Below are 17,141 nucleotides of genomic sequence, written 5' to 3'. Positions count from 1 at the left end.
GACCTACAAAAACATACTGGCTCTTCTTCAGTTCTTATCGCTCATCTGTTTTGGGACATCTTTCATGTGTGGATGCATCTTGTTCTGCTCCCCATTTCTAGGGAATGAGCTCTGCATAAGGAGTATGTAAATTCCTCGCAATGTTATTCATCCAGCCTGTTGCCTTTTAAAACCTGCGAGGGAAGCACAGAAAATCCAAACTTGTCCACTTTGCTAAACATTTTCTTTTTTTTCACTTCTAGGTCCTCCTGTTGAGCCCCTGGAGCCAACCAGGCCTTTACCAACTCTTCCTGTTCGCAGAATTCACTCCACTTCGGAAAGAAAACATGAGAGACAGCCAAGACCTCCTAGTCCTCCTCTGGGTGATAGGCCATCTCCTCCTGGCACGAAACCGAACATCTGTGATGGCAACTTTAACACCGTGGCTCTCTTTAGAGGAGAAATGTTTGTTTTCAAGGTATTAAGAATTCCTGCTTAACCATGAGTCTTTCTTTAGTTTTATTGCTGGAAAAGATTAATAGAAGTATAAGGTAGTGAGATTTTAAATGTCTGTGAAAATAGCTCTGTTCCTCTGAGGCTGATGAATGAGCAATATTAGAAGGAAATGTAAGCAGATTGGCTCTGTGATATTTGGAAACAGTGCCTGATGGGATTCACAAAATGCCCAGGCAGCCTGTGCACCAAAGTGTGAATTGGATGCACTGGCAGAGAATTCAGACACCATCAAGCTCAGAGAGGAGCCACACGTAAAGCCAGAAAGCAATACCATTACCTAACCGGGGATTAAGCCTCGTTGCCTCCAGAGATGGCATGCATCAAAACCTGGGCTTCAGGGAGCACTCAGCCTACCTGAAGCTCTTAGGGAGTTTGAGTCAACCTTGCTTGTAAACTACAGCCAGGGAGGAAGGAGAGGCTTTGCTCAATAACCCACACTGGAGTGCTTTGAATGTGGAAATCCATGGTCCCATTCCCAAAGTACCTGTAGCTTTCCCTCTGCCCAGTGGGTGTGAATGTGGAGAGGGATATGTTGAAGGTCATTAAACGGACAAACCACAGCAGTTGCCGAAAATGCCTGAACTGAAAATAGTTGAAGGCTGGGACAGTATCTGGGAGAAGTCTCACAGGCTCTGTCCTGCTCTTACTCATCGCTGAGCATCCACTATGGCTTTAACTAATGATCTCATCTCTAAAGGGATATTTAATAACTCTTTTGTGCCTTTGGACGTTGTGTGCTTCACACAGTCACCAGGTAATGTTAAGGCTGTATGCCTCTCCTGGGGTCTGAGAGTTGAGCACCAGTTGTACCAGGACAAGTGTGACACCTCAGTGACGAGACACGCAGAGAGGTCACTCACAAATGAGTTCGTAACGCTTATAACTGTGGACTTGCTTCCCCTTGCTCCTTTTTCCTCTCCTTCTTTCCACCCTTTTTCACAGCACCAGCAATCAACTTCTCACCCTTTTGGCTGCCATCTTCCCTGCGAAGCGCTTCCCTCACTGGTGACAGTGTTGGGCTGGGTTGGAGCTGTCATCTGAACCAGGACTTCTGTCTTTAATGGTTACGGGGCCTAGGCAGGGATTAGTAATGCTTGATGCTGGACACCCAGCCTGATTTGACTGCAAGATAAAAATACCCAATCTGAAGACGCTTCTGGTTTTCTCAGGATCGCTGGTTCTGGCGTCTGCGCAACAACCGAGTGCAGGAGGGATATCCCATGCAAATTGAACAGTTCTGGAAAGGCCTCCCCGCAAAGATTGATGCAGCTTATGAGCGGTCTGATGGAAAATTCGTTTTCTTCAAAGGTACAGTACATTTCAGTACAAGCCTACCACACCTGCCTCACATCACACTCTTCTTTTATGGCATGAAGATGGTGAAAACAGGAAAAGTGTCCTTTTCCAAGGGGACACTTCAAGCAGCCACTAATCCTTAAAATATAGTGTGGGCTGGCCTTGCCAGGACAATCTCTGTATAAAGCTACTATTGATTAGTGGAAGTTGGCTTCCCTGGGATAACAAGAAATAGCTCCTATTTCCCAGGGAGTGTCAGTCTCCTGCCTATCTCCTTGAACACGTTTCAGCAGGGCATTAGGTCCTCTCCAGGTATAGGGGACTCCCAAACCGCATTTCTGGACAATTGTACCCTAAAAAGACAAAACGACCAACCTTATGGTGGGACCCACATTAGCTCCTTGCACTATGACAGTGTCTGAACAGGATCCTGTAACTTGAGAGCAAGTTGTAAGCAAGAAGAGTGGCTGGAAAGCATCGGCATGCCCCGTACACAGTACCTGGTCTTCCAAATTTATGTCTGCAGCTTCAGTCGCTCAGCTCAATAAACTGTATTACAACTTGAGAAGGCTCAGAGAAAGGCAACTGAAATGATCAAAAAGTATGGGCTGACCTCCTGCAAGGAACTCCTCAGCCTGAATGAGGGATGACAAAGACAGGGTATGAGAGAAGTCTTTGAAATCATGACTGGCCTAGAGAAGGTAAATGGGAAAGGGTTGTTTAACATCTCTTCCAAAACAAGAGCTGAGGAGCAGCAAATAAATCAGGAGGTTTCAGGTTCAAAATGAAGAGGAGGAGCAGTTTTTTCACATAATACAGTTAAGCCTGGAAGTCCTCAACATGCTGTGGTTCATTGTGGCTATTTTACATTTATATCAATTCAACTACTAATTAGGCAAATCTGTTTGTTGTTTGTGTCCCCATTCATCTCTAGGAGATAAATACTGGGTTTTTAAAGAAGTGACAGCAGAGCCAGGCTACCCACACAGTCTGGTAGAGCTGGGGAGCTGTCTGCCCCGCGAAGGCATCGACACAGCTCTGCGTTGGGAGCCAGTAGGCAAAACCTACTTCTTCAAAGGCGACAGGTACTGGAGGTACAACGAGGACAAGAGAGCAACAGATCCAGGATACCCAAAGCCCATCACTGTGTGGAGAGGAATCCCTCAAGCTCCACAGGGAGCTTTTATCAGCAAAGAAGGCTGTATGTATCTGCAGTCATTACGCCTGTTAGATCGGCAATAGCTTGTTTACCTTGGGAGCTGGGTTTTGGATGTGGGGTGTTTCGAGTATTTCCTGAGACAGGAATCAAGTCTCAGAATTCCTAGGGTCACACTGGCACCTGCGAGCACCAGCAGTCTGAGATCCTTCCTGACCCTCATCCCAGCCCATGTACCTCTTCAACTGCTAAACCACATTATCATAATGCCAGCTCTGGGGGACGGGAAGGGGACTTTTTCTAGTTTTGCTGCTGCAGCAGTCCCTACCCAAGTTTTCCTGGGCCCTGATTGTGAGGATGCCATAACTTACGTTTTCCTCCTAGTTTCTTGCGTGTAGCTAGCTCAGTCTGTTACAGGCTCCAACCTGCCTGATGTACTTTGAAGTTAGCCATGTGCTGAGTAGGGAGTTGGACCTCCAGAGGCTCCTTCCAACACATTTCTTTCTCCGATTTGAAGATTTCTTCCTCTTCTTCCAGTTGGGGAAAGAACTAACAGAAGGGGCTTGTGCCATTGAGGCCATGTTTAAATTTGGGGCTGTGGTGTTGAGATGAGGGCTGTAGGGCTGGGCTAGGCTGGAGGACTGCAGTGAGAGCCAGCCAAGCTGGAGGACAGATGCAGGAGACACCACTGTTCCTGTCTCCTTTTTTTTTTTTTCCTAATCACTTGAGAGTGATTAGAAAAGGAGTCACTTGGGGAGACAAGGGGTACTTCAGACAACACGTAGCATAAACCATCAGCCTTTTATTAGCAGCAGGACAAGACTGCTCCTTAACAAAGGCCAAATCTTCTGGATTCTGTGGCCAAAAGGACTCGTCTTATTCAGCATCTCCCTCAGGCTGGGTGAACAGAAACCTTAAGTATTCTTCCAAACACTATTGCACCCAGGCACACGCTGTCATTCTGCAGATTATGTTAATTGCTTGGTAACGATGAGCACATGTTTACAGATGCTTTAGGAAAAAATAACTCACTGCAGAACACATACTTTCAAGTTAGTTAAGTTTTTTTTTTTTATTCACAGCTTGTCTTGGCCAAGGGGAATGGTGCTCTGTGGGCAACATTGCACCCACAAGCCAGGGTTATAGCTTCTCCTTTAAATCCTAGCTCGAAAACCACCTTCACTTTTCAATGGTTTTGGGATGCCCTGGATGAGTGTGTTTTATTGGCCCAGGCAGCTACCACCTCCCACCTTGCAGGCTCTCTGCACATCCTCACACAAGCACAGCTTATCAAGTTGGAAATGGTGTGGTGAGAAATATTCTCTGTTTTGTCTCCTAGTTTATACCTACTTTTACAAAGGGAAGGAGTATTGGAAGTTCGATAACCAGAGGCTGAGTGTGGAGCCAGGCTACCCCAGGTCAATCCTCAAAGACTGGATGGGCTGTAACCAGAAGGATGTTGAACGAAGCAAAGACAGACGCCTCCCCCACGATGATGTGGATATTATGGTGACAATAAACGATGTGCCTAGCACTGTAAATGCAATTGCAGTTGTGATCCCTTGCATTTTGTCTCTGTGTATCCTTGTCTTGGTATACACGATCTTCCAGTTTAAAAACAAAGAGGTGCAGCAAAATGTTGTGTATTACAAAAGACCTGTCCAGGAATGGGTATGACACAGCCCGCTGCACATTTCCACTCATTGATCTGATGAGGACTATGGACAAAAAAAAAAAGAAAAAAAAAAAGCATTCAAAAGCCTACCAAACAAAACTACTTCAGTGACCTACAAGTTTTGGACAGCCTGGGACTGAAAGAAGCAGAAAAACTGGAAAAAATACAGGCAGCCTTGCAGTGTGGAGCCTCTTTCCTTCTTAATGCCTCAGTCGCGTGTCAGTCTTGGTGTGCCATCCTCCACAGGCTCACTCTGCTAACATCAGAGTCTTCAAGACAGGCTTCAACTGACCTGGGAAACTTCCTTCAGTTCCCTGCACCAGTGCTCCCTGTTAAACCCAGCATTCTCCAGTGTAGCTAAACCACCTCTGAACAGAACCATTTTTTTAATAGCTGTCTCATAAATGAATTAAGATCATGAAATCTATGAACAGGAACAATTCAGTATCGTAAGCAGAAGACATTCTGATGCTGAACCATTCTAAAAGATCTTCTTAGTTTATTACAAAATCCAGGGATTACCTGGATACAATTTTCCAATACCTGCTGGTCAGATGTTTTGTACATTCATAACTAATCAACGCTGCCACTCAGTACAGTGCATGAGGAACCACTAAGCACTCAGAGGTAAATGAGTGCAGAGCAGAAGCTCAAGAAGCACCCAACCAGACACCATAATGTTACCATCAAGCCCTAGTTTGGGACAATCTGAAGACAAAGTAATTGGGTCTAAAAAAGTAATCATGGCAAGACATGTTTTTCTTTTGGGAGCCATTCATGAAAGAAATATTTAAATGTCATATGATGTTGTGTTGAGCTCCCGTCAGCAAGAAACAATGAACCAATGGTTACCGATATACAGAAAAACGTGTATAGATGTAGACTGCACTCTGCCCCTGTTAAGATGCTGGGAAAAGATGAATTGTTGTTACGTGGCATGTATAACTAGATTGTGGAATTTGTATGTTGGGTTTCAGGAGAATGGAAATGTTTGTTTGGAGTGAGATCGTCATTGTATTTTGCTGAAATAGTCAAGATACAGTAAGAATTAGGCCTGTTTGTAAAACTAAATCCAATCCCTGTAGATGTTATGAACATTGTATGCCTTTGAAATTTGTTTTTTGTTTTTGCTCACTTCTTCACAGGCAAATATTTGGCAAGGACCAAAGGAAGCATGCCACACAGTAGAATGAGTTCATCACTAGCCGCATTTGACAAAGACATAAAAATCAGGTAAAGGCTAGATAAATATCTGAACTTTCAGCTAGTAACTTTTCACAAGTCTCTTCCTACAACAGTAGCTTCTTCTTATCCCTCTTACAGTTGCGAATGTTTTAGGATGTTTTGTCCTAACCACAAACTTAGTCCATTTTGTTGTTGATGCTGATTTTTCTACCATGTTAAATAAGAGTGGAAGAAGTTTCTCGCAATGCAATGTAATGGTGAAGTCCAGCCCTGTACAGAAGTGCCATTCATGTAAGCATATGAACTCCTTTGCACACTCACTATAAGGAATAGGTGATCAGCGTAAGCCCTCTGCCTATAACTGAATGTCATTCAGTGCAATGGAAGTGCAATGCACAGGATGTCCAGTTACAGCCTTATAATGTCAGCTATGAAAAAAAATCCAAGGATGACAAACATGCTAAAAATATTCCTAACTACAATGATGAGGAATGAAGAAGCAGAAAGATTGTTAGCATTCTGAATTTCTAACTAGTGCTCAAATATTGCTATGGTGAAGCAGGATAGGCAAATAGATACTTCTAGTGAAGCCCACTAGGACTGCATAACACGTGGTCTCAAACTGTATTTTGTCCTTCATAACTGATTCCATAGCCAAGCTGTTTATTGTGTTTAAACATAAAAAATTACAAACATATTACAAAATGAGAAGCTAGTAGATGCAAAACTTTGAATTTTAGTGAAAAAATGTGATAACGTCTTATGATGGGTGAAGGAGTGCAAAGGACCAAATGAAATCGGAGATACTAATTGGACACCCCCCCACATGCTACTCCGTACGTTGCTATGTGTACTATATATGTGGTAGAATGCACACTATGAATGCCACAGCCACATGGCACATCGAACTCATCTGTACGCTGCCAACTCTTCTGGGACTGTGACAGCCCAAATCTTTGAGCAACTTCCAACAGCCATCATTAAAAAAAAAAAAAAAAAAAGTTACAACCTAGAGAAATGTCTGGTTTTGTTTGTATTTTTTTCCTCCTGCCCAAAGGTAGATTTTTGGTCTGTTCAAAGCCCTATACTGAGTAAGAAGCTGTACAGGCAGCACAATGCCTGGGTCTGTAGCAAGCTGAGCAGTTTCCTCAGACAGCTGCGTATTGCCTTGCGGAGCCAGGCACCCCACTGCAGTAAGGCAAGCCGCCTGCCCTGTATTGCCAAAACTCAGCCTTCCTCAAAGAACTGCTGCTTCAAAGAACCAGAGAAATAGTTTGGTGTCTTTTCTAACTGTTTCATAACTGGCTCCTGGTGCAGATGTTACGTATTTGAGCTTCCCAGGGGTGCGAGGTATTTGTGTAGGTCCTTAAGGGGCTGAGAAACAGCCCTCTACACTTACAAGTGTTGGCACTGGGGGGGCTGGGGCAGGTAGGCGAGCAGTTGACCCGCTTCCCCGAGTACAAGCCCATTGACCCCACTATCATCTCTTTTGTTAAGATTAGCACCTGTGCAGTCCTGGGGTGACCTGGATCCGGGCACAAACATCGGTATTCGTGTAAGGGATAGTTCCTTAATATTCCCACACCTCAGCTCTTTGCTGGGATCCTGTATTATGCTACAGAAACACAGCACCTGATCAGCAGAGAATCGACTCGGCTCTGCCTCCCATCAGCATGGCTAAAGCACCTCCATGGACAGGTGGCCATGTTCCAGTCCCTGCCCAGAAATGCAGCACCAGGACATATTGCCACCACAGGGGAGCAGGGAACAGCAGTGCTTAGTCAACTCTAATCCCGTAAGCAAGAGGCTCTTCTAGGTGTGCTCCTGGCATGACACACACCGCCCTGCAGCACCGGCCATTTGTACAGCCAGAGGGGAGTCCTGGCACATGTCTACCTTGAGTGCAGCAATTGCAGCCCCTCCGGCGAGCAGCCCACTACATACGCTATACTGCACTCAACATTCTACATTTGGTTTTGGTTTTGGTTTTTTTTTTTCCCTCCAGTTTTGACTACTTCGAATAATTTAATCACCAGTAAAGTAGGCTCATTTTTCCAGGTACATTAGAAATGTGCTGGGGGATACACAATCCCTCCAGCCAGAACAGAGGTAGTCCTCCACTGTACGAGAGATTAGTTGTTCCTAACTTATAATTAGTCATTAAATCTCAAGGGGATCTCCCATCTCACACCATGAGGACTCAGGTTTTTAAAAACCACTCCGAAGGATCCTAACAGAAGTTTTTGGACATTAAAGCGCACTATGGCAGCCAAGGCTACATACCCTATGACTTCTTCACTGAACCTTGAGTTGCAAGACTCATTCCTCCCTCAAAACCTCTGGATAACTCTTCTCCATCCTGTCACACTCATCCCGGGGCTTGATTCCAACCTTTCTCATAGTATCAGACTTATTTGTCCAGCACAGCTGCAATCAGCTTTAGTTCCTCAGATCATTCCTGCAACCTTTTGTAATACCTGAAGTCACGTGTTGCCTTCGACTGCCTGATAGCAAAGGTGGTATATAGCAGTGGCATATAGCCCACAGCTATATAACCCACAGCTAATAGATAACCCACAGCTTCATGGTACAGGAATTTCATTTTTAAGAATCCTGAGAACCCGTGGTAGCAATACCCAGCACTGGGGACATACAACTTGATTTTGTTGACTATTCCTTAACACCTTTTTTTGGCATCGCCACTGGAGAGCGCTGCCTTTGAGATAAAGCACATAAAAAGTGCCTGCCAAGTGTTGCACAACACTTTAAGTGCCTCGAGCTGCGTAATGCCAGGGGCCTGCCACTTGTAATTCTACCATTCTGTAACCCTTCACCTCAGTCGTCATTTCTCCCTTACTGTTTCATACTGTTGTTCTCACGATCTCATCCTCACGGCCCTGCAAGCTCTGACACTGCTAGGCAGGTTCTCATGGGAAGTAATCACCAATAGCATGAGAATCTCATTCCTTTCCCCTGGCTTCTTTTGGAGTTTTTAGTTTACAGAAGAACCAAAATTTAATGAACACCACATTACACAAAAATACGTATTTGCAGAAAAGCCTGGCAACCACTGTGCAACACTTGCATCTAATCTACACATAGTACTCGAGATAAAGATGCATCATGGATTTACAGATAACGATGCTTTGTTTGGGCTTTCTTTTCCTAATTAACTCCAAATATTCAGTCTGCTTTTTTGACTGTTACTGAAGACTGAGCACGTCTTTGTCCAAATACGTACCTTCAGGCCAAGAATTTGCTCTTGTGCTGCTCAGAGTTCATCACTACAGGTGTGAAATTTGGATTCGTAACCACAGCATGTTTCACTTCACATTAAGCTGCACTGAATTTACCTTTCTATCAACCCATCAGTCTTCATCCTTACTAGTCAGAGTAAGTCAGTATGGGCAAACTTCCCTGCACTAATCTGCTGCCTTTCCTAAACAGGACACAATAATGCTGAACACTGTGGCTCCCAGCAGAGCTCCCTGTGAAACTCCTGGGAAATCTAACCATTTACTCTGGCTTTTTCCCCCATCCTCAAGCATGCAAAAGGCCTTCCCTCTCATTACATGGGATCACTCACCCAGAGTCCTTAAAAGCCTTTGGCATAAAAACCTGCCAAATGCCTTTTGGAAATACAAATAACATTACAACAAAACTCCATAAAGAACTTCACAGGTCTTGTAAGAGATGACTTGCATTAAAACACCAAGTTTATACTCTCTCATGATATCATGTATCCATGTTTCTACTAATTCCATTCTTTATTATAGTTTCTGTTTTCCTTCTACATAGGTCCATCTTACTAGTTCAGAATTCCCACAAACCCTTGCTTAGAACAGGTATCACATTTGCCACCTTCCAGTTCCCAAGCTTCAATGCAGCTTTTGTAAGAGGTCCCACACCACAGTTAGCAATACCCCATTCTGCTGCCTGTCTCTAATGCTCTTTGGCATATCACAACGTCCAACACTGTACCAGTATCTTTCCTATTTAAGGATTTGGATTACACAGAGACTGGATTATTTTTCTTGTTTACCTCTAAGCAATTTTTAACATGTAACACACATCAAGATCACCAATATAAACCAGGATTCCTGCCCATCACCAAGAATGAAAAAAAGGCGTTACAGAGGTTGCAGAGGAAAACGTCAGCCTTACTCTTTTCACAGACAAATACATGCTAACACCGATAGCAATAGCCAGACTTTCTGCCTTTTATACCTAAGAACAGAGCCCTGTGAGGTGGCAAAAGGAAAGCAGCTTCTCACTCTAAATACTGAGATACGCTAAGAGGAGGAGACCTGGAGTCAGTGCCAAGAAGGGTAGTCCGCTATATCAAAGGGACCATAAACACCAAAAATCGTTAACCATAGTAGCAAGGAGCTAAAAGCTGCTTACAGGCTTCCCCAATGGCAGAAGGAAGGTGAGCTGTCTGGAAATGGCAGCCCCTGGCTCAGTGCAGATGGCAGGACTGCTATGATCAGAGAAGATCCTATGGCAATCTTTATTTAAAAGTTTAAGGAGCAACCTTTAATCAACCAAAACATATAAAACCTTCCCTAAACATCCAGACAGTAACACAAAAATGGAAGTGTCCTTAATTTTCTAGAAAGCCTGAATCACCAGGGCCAAAAAAGAGCTCTGCCCACACTGCCTTCAGGACAGCACTCCTCAAAAGAACCCAGCTGAGAGTAATGCAGCTGTGTGGAAGCAAGCGAGGAGCTTCCACATACCCTTAAGGATGGGAAGTGGAGGCATTTCTATGCCTTCAGTACACCTGTAACGGGCAAGCAGAAGAAAAGCAACTGAAATGAGAGATCAGTGAGCAACAGCTCTGTTTAAAAGCAAATTACTATCTTCTACCTGAAAGCAGTATCTACAGCTCCTTTTCGCCATCATCACTCCCTGACAAGGTCAGAGCTCTTAATTAGCAAGTTCCCAAATCTGTAACATCTGACCAAATGGAGTAACTGGTTAGAACCGTGTTACTTAACCTTTGCCTGCAAGACAATTCAAGATGAGATGGTTTAAATCTTTTTTGATTTACTTCTCAGTTTCCCAGCATAGGTGGCTAACTCCTGTAGAACAAATCTAAGCCCACTGGCAATAGCATGCTTTTCTAGGCTCTCTCTTGCAGATGCCTCAGAAGCAGCACATGTGCCACCAAGCATCTGCAGACAACAGATCAAATACCACTGTTCCAGAGGCAGTCATGCATTGTTGCTGTTAGAAGCCCCTGGATTGACTTTGAGAAACTCCAGTTTTAATCAGAGCTGATCACTTCAGAATCACTGCCCCTGTGGGAATAGCTGCAAGTCAGGGCAAGAGAGCAGGTGATGACTTCTGAATTATTTTGTGGCAAATAAACTACTATATTTTTGGTATTGGACATACAAGGGGCTCTTAAGTCTACCTACAGCAGAAACACTACCCTTTAGCAAGAGTGTGGAAAGAGAGGGCAGTGCCATGCACGTGCTGAAACATACTGCTGTGCAGCAGAACACTGATGCATTATTTAAGGCAAAATAATCTCTAGTGATCAATATCCAAGAGCCACAAGAGTAAATATTGTGGGCTAATTTGAGGGGCTCAGTCAGCATCACAAAACCAGAAAGCACAGCTGAAGAACTGGAAAATGTCAGCCAAGGGATACAGAGCATTCCTTATTTGTAACTTATGTTATTTGTCAGGTTTTGTAATAACACTTAGTTTACAAAACACTACAAAAAGTTGGGTTTGTAGCCTCTTCCTTGGGCTAGGCCTGCAGAAACAACATCAGAAGGTCTAGAAGTCTGTAATCCAAAGTGCAGCTTGACACTTCACTCCTTAGGAGCTTTCTGGAAAGTAGGAACCAACACTGCTCACGTCAAGCTAAAAAGAGAAAACAGAAAGGAAATTTAGCAGACAAGTGCCAGAGAGTGCAGAAGGCATTTCAAAACACCAGTACAGTCAGTTCTCAACCTCCAACTACAAAGGCCCAGTAGGAATTTCCCTTCCTAGAACATAAGGGCCTATGAAAAGAGGGAAGCAGACCTAGCGGCTGCTAACAGCCAGACTTGTCAAGCTGGTAAATGCAAAATGTACACTCAGCCTGGTCTAGGCAGTTATCAAACGCTCAGAGCAAGTTTAATTATGGCTCTGTTATGCTCAGAGACATCAAGCCTTTATACAGGAACAGCCTTTATACAGTGAAGGGGCAGCAAAGAACTCTTTCAAAGGGTTCTTCATTCGAGGAATTCCTTATTCTTTCCTTATGCCATAAACCATTCCCATACATTCTTATGATAACCCAGAACTCAGCCACTAAGTTACAATGGCCTAGGTAGCTCAAGAACACACCTCTAGCACCACAGCAATGATCACAGGAGTTGTAATCAGGTGAAAGCCCAAATGGAGTTTGCATAGGACATTCATGTATATGTATGCCTAAACTTTGTAAAAAACTGTGCATACATTAATGAATGGGGAAGGTCCTATATCACTACCACTCCAGGCAGAAAACAAGAAAACCTGCCTCCCATTAAAAGGTAACTTAGACAAAGCCTTTGACAAAAAGGCTTAAAAAAAATTAAAGGCAGCAGCCTTAAACTAAAAAGATTTAAGGCAGCAGCAGACAAGCTCCAAAGTCTTTTTGGCTCCAGAAATGGTTGTAGCAGACATTTGAAATAATAATTTTATGGGTTACAACAATCAAAAGCCAAGGTGTCAAGCAAAGTCACTGGCATTTTAACTTTCAAAACAAGATTTGTTTAAAAAAATCCATTCATGTAATAGCTAAGCACCGAACAGCTAGAAAAAAAGTATCTGAAAGTTGAAATGGATACTGTTTCTCACAAAAAATGTTATAACTGCAACAAAACCCCTTACACTTTCCATACAGGACTAAGCAGGCTCGTCAGCTACAAGGAAACAAACCCTTCTGTTATCAGTAACCCAACAAAAGGACAGAGGAAGTAAAAAAAAAAAAAACCACAAAAAAAGATAAATAAATTGTAAAAACAGCTAGTTTCATAGTAAAATCGTGCCTGTTTGGACCATGATTATACACAGATCTGAATCCTCCTTACCTGTCAATCAAGGAATCTCTCATGTTGGTAGCAATGGTACTTGGCTGAGCTTCATTCAGCCTGAAGATGCTCTCGATGACGGAGAGCTCAGTGCTGGTTGTATCCAGCCCACAGAATGCACACCAGTCATTTACAACCATTCCTGCTGCAATGACCTCGCTGCCACGATTCACTGTTCCAGCCTAGCAAAAACAAAGTGGCAAGAGTTAAGAGGGTATGCTGACAGCAACACGTTTCGTTACGTATCCTTATTACAAGTCTTCAACTCACACTCCTGAAAAGATTAAAGCTGACATCCAGTGAAATAAAATCTAACACTTGTTAGGAAGCATTAAGGCATAGCAATTGTGAAATTCACAAAACCAATTGAGCAGGCACAGGATTTTATTACTTAATTTTTTTAAACACTGCCTTTGGCCAAACCACAGACAATCTCACATTCCGGATGAATCAATCAGCACAACTTGCGTAATACCAGCAGAGCAACGTTTCAGAAGCAAACTAAAGGTGCTAAGCAGCTTATTCAGACGCAGAAGAGACAGGGAAAATGTCTCAGAAGACTTGCCCCGTTCAAGTCTTCTCCTCATCTCCCACTTGGAACAGCTCTGCAGAGAAAATAGCATCTAGGAGCCATCTATGAGATGTAGAAACATTAAAACTGAGAACTGGGTCGGAAGGGAGTGGCAGGAGAAAACACAAACCCACAAATGCCTTACCACGAGTGGGACCTGGAGCAACGAAGACAGTTCATCCTGATCATCAATTGAAGTTTTGGGGTGCACAATTCCTCCTTGGTTACTAAAAACACAGTAACTTCCTACCAGCACCTGATCTGCTACCGTTTGCCTGAAAACCTCAACCTTCAGTACATCTGCCAAGATCTCTTCTGTCTCCTGCAAACAGAAAGAGAGAATAAAGTCCTCAGCAAAACAGTACTGTAGAGTTTGAAGTCAAGCTATTCCTGCACACAACCATCAGCTGGGATCCTCCCCTTTGAAAGCCTGCCCACACCTTCACAATCCATTGCAATCCAATCATTATAAAACACTCAACCTCTGTTCTCCAGATGTTTCCAGTTACCTGTGCATACTGAGCTGGGCCACTATAACTAAACACAACACCTTGCCTTTACTGAGAAATGCTCTTCTCTCCTCTTTCTGGAGGATGTTGGCAGCACATCAGTTGTGTCAATACCTGTTCTCTGGGCTTTCCCTGTGAACCAGTCCTCTTTCGTCCCAGACCACTGGGACAAAACCAAAAGCAAACCCTGTAAGGACTTTCACTACCTGTAGCCACACAACACCCCTCTCTCTAATGCTATTAAGGTATCAGTCCTCAAACATAAAGTAGCAGCAACTTTGTCTCCTCTGCCCTTATTTTAAACTTTCATACAAGAACCTTCCATTTGTCTTTTACCCCTCTGTAAACATGCACACCACCACACCCATGGCCTCTTTCAGCTATTACAAACTTCAGCTCACTCAGCAGTAGCTTGTAACTACTGCTGTAGTCCTGACTAAACTCTTCTTTATGCTCTCTTTATTATGCACATGCAAACTTTTTTATTAATTCAATTTTATATACGTGAAGCAAATTGTACCTGACAATATACTTCCATATCCCACTCCTTCCCTTCTACAGAGCATTCACTACAGCATGCTGAACAAGAGGGCACATGCTATATTTGGGGCAGGGCCAACATCCACAAATAAAGATAAATATAGGAAAAGAGGCAGATCAACTGAAATGAAGTCAGAAGTCCAAAATCCAATTTTGAGACTTCTCTCTCGAGAAGAAAGGAAACATGAGGCAGCACAGCCTCCTACATGACATTAGCTCAGCTGTTAGCATAGATCTTCTGATCCTCGTGCTACATACAGCAATCCTCAACAACTACAAACCCAAACTGCAGCTTGGCAATCATTTCACATGCACCCACCATGAATTTAAAAGCATTATAGATCCATATACCCTGTCAAGATCTGGATGAACAAGAGCTACATAGTCATTGCAGGTAGTGACATTGCCCAGTGCTGAGAGACGCTCTTCTACTCGTTGAATTCGTACAGAATCTGGAAGGCTATTGCGGATATGTTGAAGCTCTTGGTCTGTCGTACTGCTTGGGACCAACAGTCCATGTCTGTTTCCTAAAATCACACCGGGGGGGGAAAAAAAAAAAAGAAAAAAAGAGTGTTTCCACGGGCCTTCCTACTTTCCTGATGTTCACATAATGGCTTGAATTGCCCTTGCCCTATCCACTCCTCCCAAGCCCAGAACTCGGCCCAAGAGAAATAACGTTACCATTTAAAAATAACACAGCACCACAGGTACAGGAAAACCAGGATGAAGCACAGACTTATCTCAGAGTAGAAATGGGTGAATGGCACTATCTTTAATCACTTCTCTTTTTCGACAGAACTAAAGGAAGCCCAAGGTTCTCAGTGCAACACTTTGACTAGGAATTTCCCCTATAGATGCCAATTGCCCCACAAAACATACAGATGCTGTTTCTTTGTATTACTTTACTGGGGCAAAGCAGTAAAACAAGATGGACAAAGACATTCTTTTCACGGGAACAAAACTCAGGCAAGAAGTTCGTCTGACTGAATAGGGTCTCACTAGCCAGAGACAGAGGAAAGACTTTTCTTTGACCTTCAAATTTGTTAATGCCTCTCCCCGCCCCGGGCTCTGCCCCTCCAGTGGTGGCACTGAACCGTTAACCTTAAGAAAAACGAAACTTCTCCCAGTTTAGCAAAAAGTAGACTTACACGTGTCTTTAACCCATTTTCAAGCCCTGAAAGGCAAACACTCCCCACCACCCCAGCTCTCTGTTATTGGACGAGTTTTAGTTTTTCATTCCTTCTCTTCACACACTTGAAGCATTGAAACAAAAACTCTGAGGACGAGGGGTGCTGCCTGTTGGACTCCCCGTCACAGTTAAACCCACGGTATGTCACCGTCTGCACCAACCGAATACGGGACGGTTTTCCTGCTTCCCCCGGAGCCCCTCCGGGGCTCTTCTCGCCCCGAGGCCTGGCCGGGCTCGAGTTCGGGGGGAAGGGCCGCCCCGCCACCTACCCACACACATTCTGCCGATGATGCGGCAGCCGGCGATGGAGGCGTGCACCACAGGGATGGTCCCGAAGAGCTCCCCCTCGAAGACGCTGCAAGGAGAAAGAGCCGTTAGGGTACTGCCGCGGGGCTCGCCGAGGCGGCGGCAGCCGGGCCGCCCGGGCCGGCCCTCGGGCCTCCCTCACCTGTAGAAGTTCTCGGAGCCGCCGATGGCCACGAGGCAGTAGGCGTTGGTGAGCTTGGCGAAGCAGCCCAACTCGTTGTTGTTCTCGAAGCTGGCGCGCACAGCCATGGCCGGGCCGGGAACGGGCGCTGCGGCGGGAACGGGCCGGGCCGGGCCGGGCCGGGCTGGCGACGGGCACCGCAGCCTCTGCCGGACGCACGCGGCGTCGCCGCTTCCGCTTCCGGCGGCGGCGGGCGGCAGGCGCGGGGCAGAGCGGCCCCGGCCGCGCCTGGCGGGGACAGCGCCGCCACCGGCCGGGAGGCGCGGCCGCCCTGGCCGCCGCCGCCACCGCCACGAGGGGGCGAGCGGGAGCCCCGTGGGGCGGAGCGGGAGCCCCGTGGGGCTGTGCCGGCCCCGGCAGGGACCTGCCCCGGCGCCAGCCCTCGGGGTCTGCGCGACAGCAGCGCGACCCCAGGCACCGCACGCCACCCGGGCCTGTGCCGTGTCACCGTGGGCCGTGACACGTCGCCATGCGTCCAGATACACCAGCACAGGCTGAGGCCACCCGTGTGCCCTCGCAGGCCACCTGTACCTGAAGATGCCACCATCGCTGTCTGCGTGCCTGGACACGCCACCGTGGGCCACCAGCACCTGCATCACCAGCATCGTGCAGGCACGATGCACGCCCAGATGCTGCCCCTGTGCAGAGCATCCCTGCCCAGGCGGGACCCGTGCCCGAGCACCACCTCCGTGCTGACACCGCCTGCGTACGACAGCACCCAGCTGCAGACGTGTCACCTGTGTGCAGACATGCCACCCGAGTGCCTCAGCATGCCACTCGCGTATAGGGGCCACCCGTGTCCAGGCATGACCCGTGTCAGCTGTCACCTGTGTTCAGACGGGACCTTTGTGCAGACACCACCCCTGCGGTGATGCCACCCATGTGCAGACACCACGCAAGCGCCAACGTCAGCTGCGTGCAGACGCCAGCCACGGGCCCAGACGCCACCCGCATCCTCCTGGCAT

The 17,141-nt window shown here is 45.8% G+C and overlaps 2 protein-coding genes across 5 annotated transcripts in view; one reads left to right on the top strand and one right to left on the bottom strand.

Moving 5' to 3' along the window:
- The window catches only part of MMP24 (matrix metallopeptidase 24), a 49,558-nt gene extending 42,768 nt beyond the window's left edge, over nucleotides 1–6,790 (top strand). For all 4 annotated transcript variants that reach the window (XM_075517553.1, XM_075517552.1, XM_075517555.1 and 1 more), the window contains 4 exons: nucleotides 243–457; nucleotides 1,665–1,803; nucleotides 2,726–2,992; nucleotides 4,287–6,790. In XM_075517553.1, coding sequence (XP_075373668.1) covers nucleotides 243–457; nucleotides 1,665–1,803; nucleotides 2,726–2,992; nucleotides 4,287–4,624 — 959 coding nt within the window. In that variant the 3' untranslated portion in view covers nucleotides 4,625–6,790. The remainder of the gene's footprint in view (nucleotides 1–242; nucleotides 458–1,664; nucleotides 1,804–2,725; nucleotides 2,993–4,286) is intronic.
- A 307-nt stretch (nucleotides 6,791–7,097) lies between these two features.
- Nucleotides 7,098–16,357, bottom strand: EIF6 (eukaryotic translation initiation factor 6). The gene is made up of 6 exons (XM_075517558.1): nucleotides 16,138–16,357; nucleotides 15,959–16,044; nucleotides 14,852–15,027; nucleotides 13,597–13,773; nucleotides 12,881–13,062; nucleotides 7,098–11,684 (listed from the first exon to the last, which is right to left on the bottom strand). Exons 1-6 carry the CDS (start codon nucleotides 16,242–16,244, stop codon nucleotides 11,675–11,677), a joined length of 738 nt encoding a protein of 245 aa, XP_075373673.1. The 5' UTR covers nucleotides 16,245–16,357; the 3' UTR covers nucleotides 7,098–11,674.
- Between the last annotated feature and the right edge of the window lie 784 nt (nucleotides 16,358–17,141).

This window comes from Mycteria americana, chromosome 14, assembly GCF_035582795.1.
Source record: "Mycteria americana isolate JAX WOST 10 ecotype Jacksonville Zoo and Gardens chromosome 14, USCA_MyAme_1.0, whole genome shotgun sequence".
NCBI lineage: Eukaryota > Metazoa > Chordata > Aves > Ciconiiformes > Ciconiidae > Mycteria > Mycteria americana.
Note: the sequence above shows the minus strand (reverse complement) of the source record. Positions and strands in the feature narration are given on the sequence as shown.

Coding starts and splice junctions, on each gene's coding strand:
- EIF6 (XM_075517558.1), bottom strand. CDS start 16,244: ATGGCTGTGCGCGCCAGCTTCGAGAACAACAACGAGTTGGGCTGCTTC. Junction 15,028..15,958: donor CATCGGCAGAATGTGTGTGG/GTAGGTGGCGGG, acceptor GTGTGATTTTAG/GAAACAGACATGGACTGTTG. Junction 13,774..14,851: donor TTCATCCAGATCTTGACAGG/GTATATGGATCT, acceptor TTCTGTTTGCAG/GAGACAGAAGAGATCTTGGC.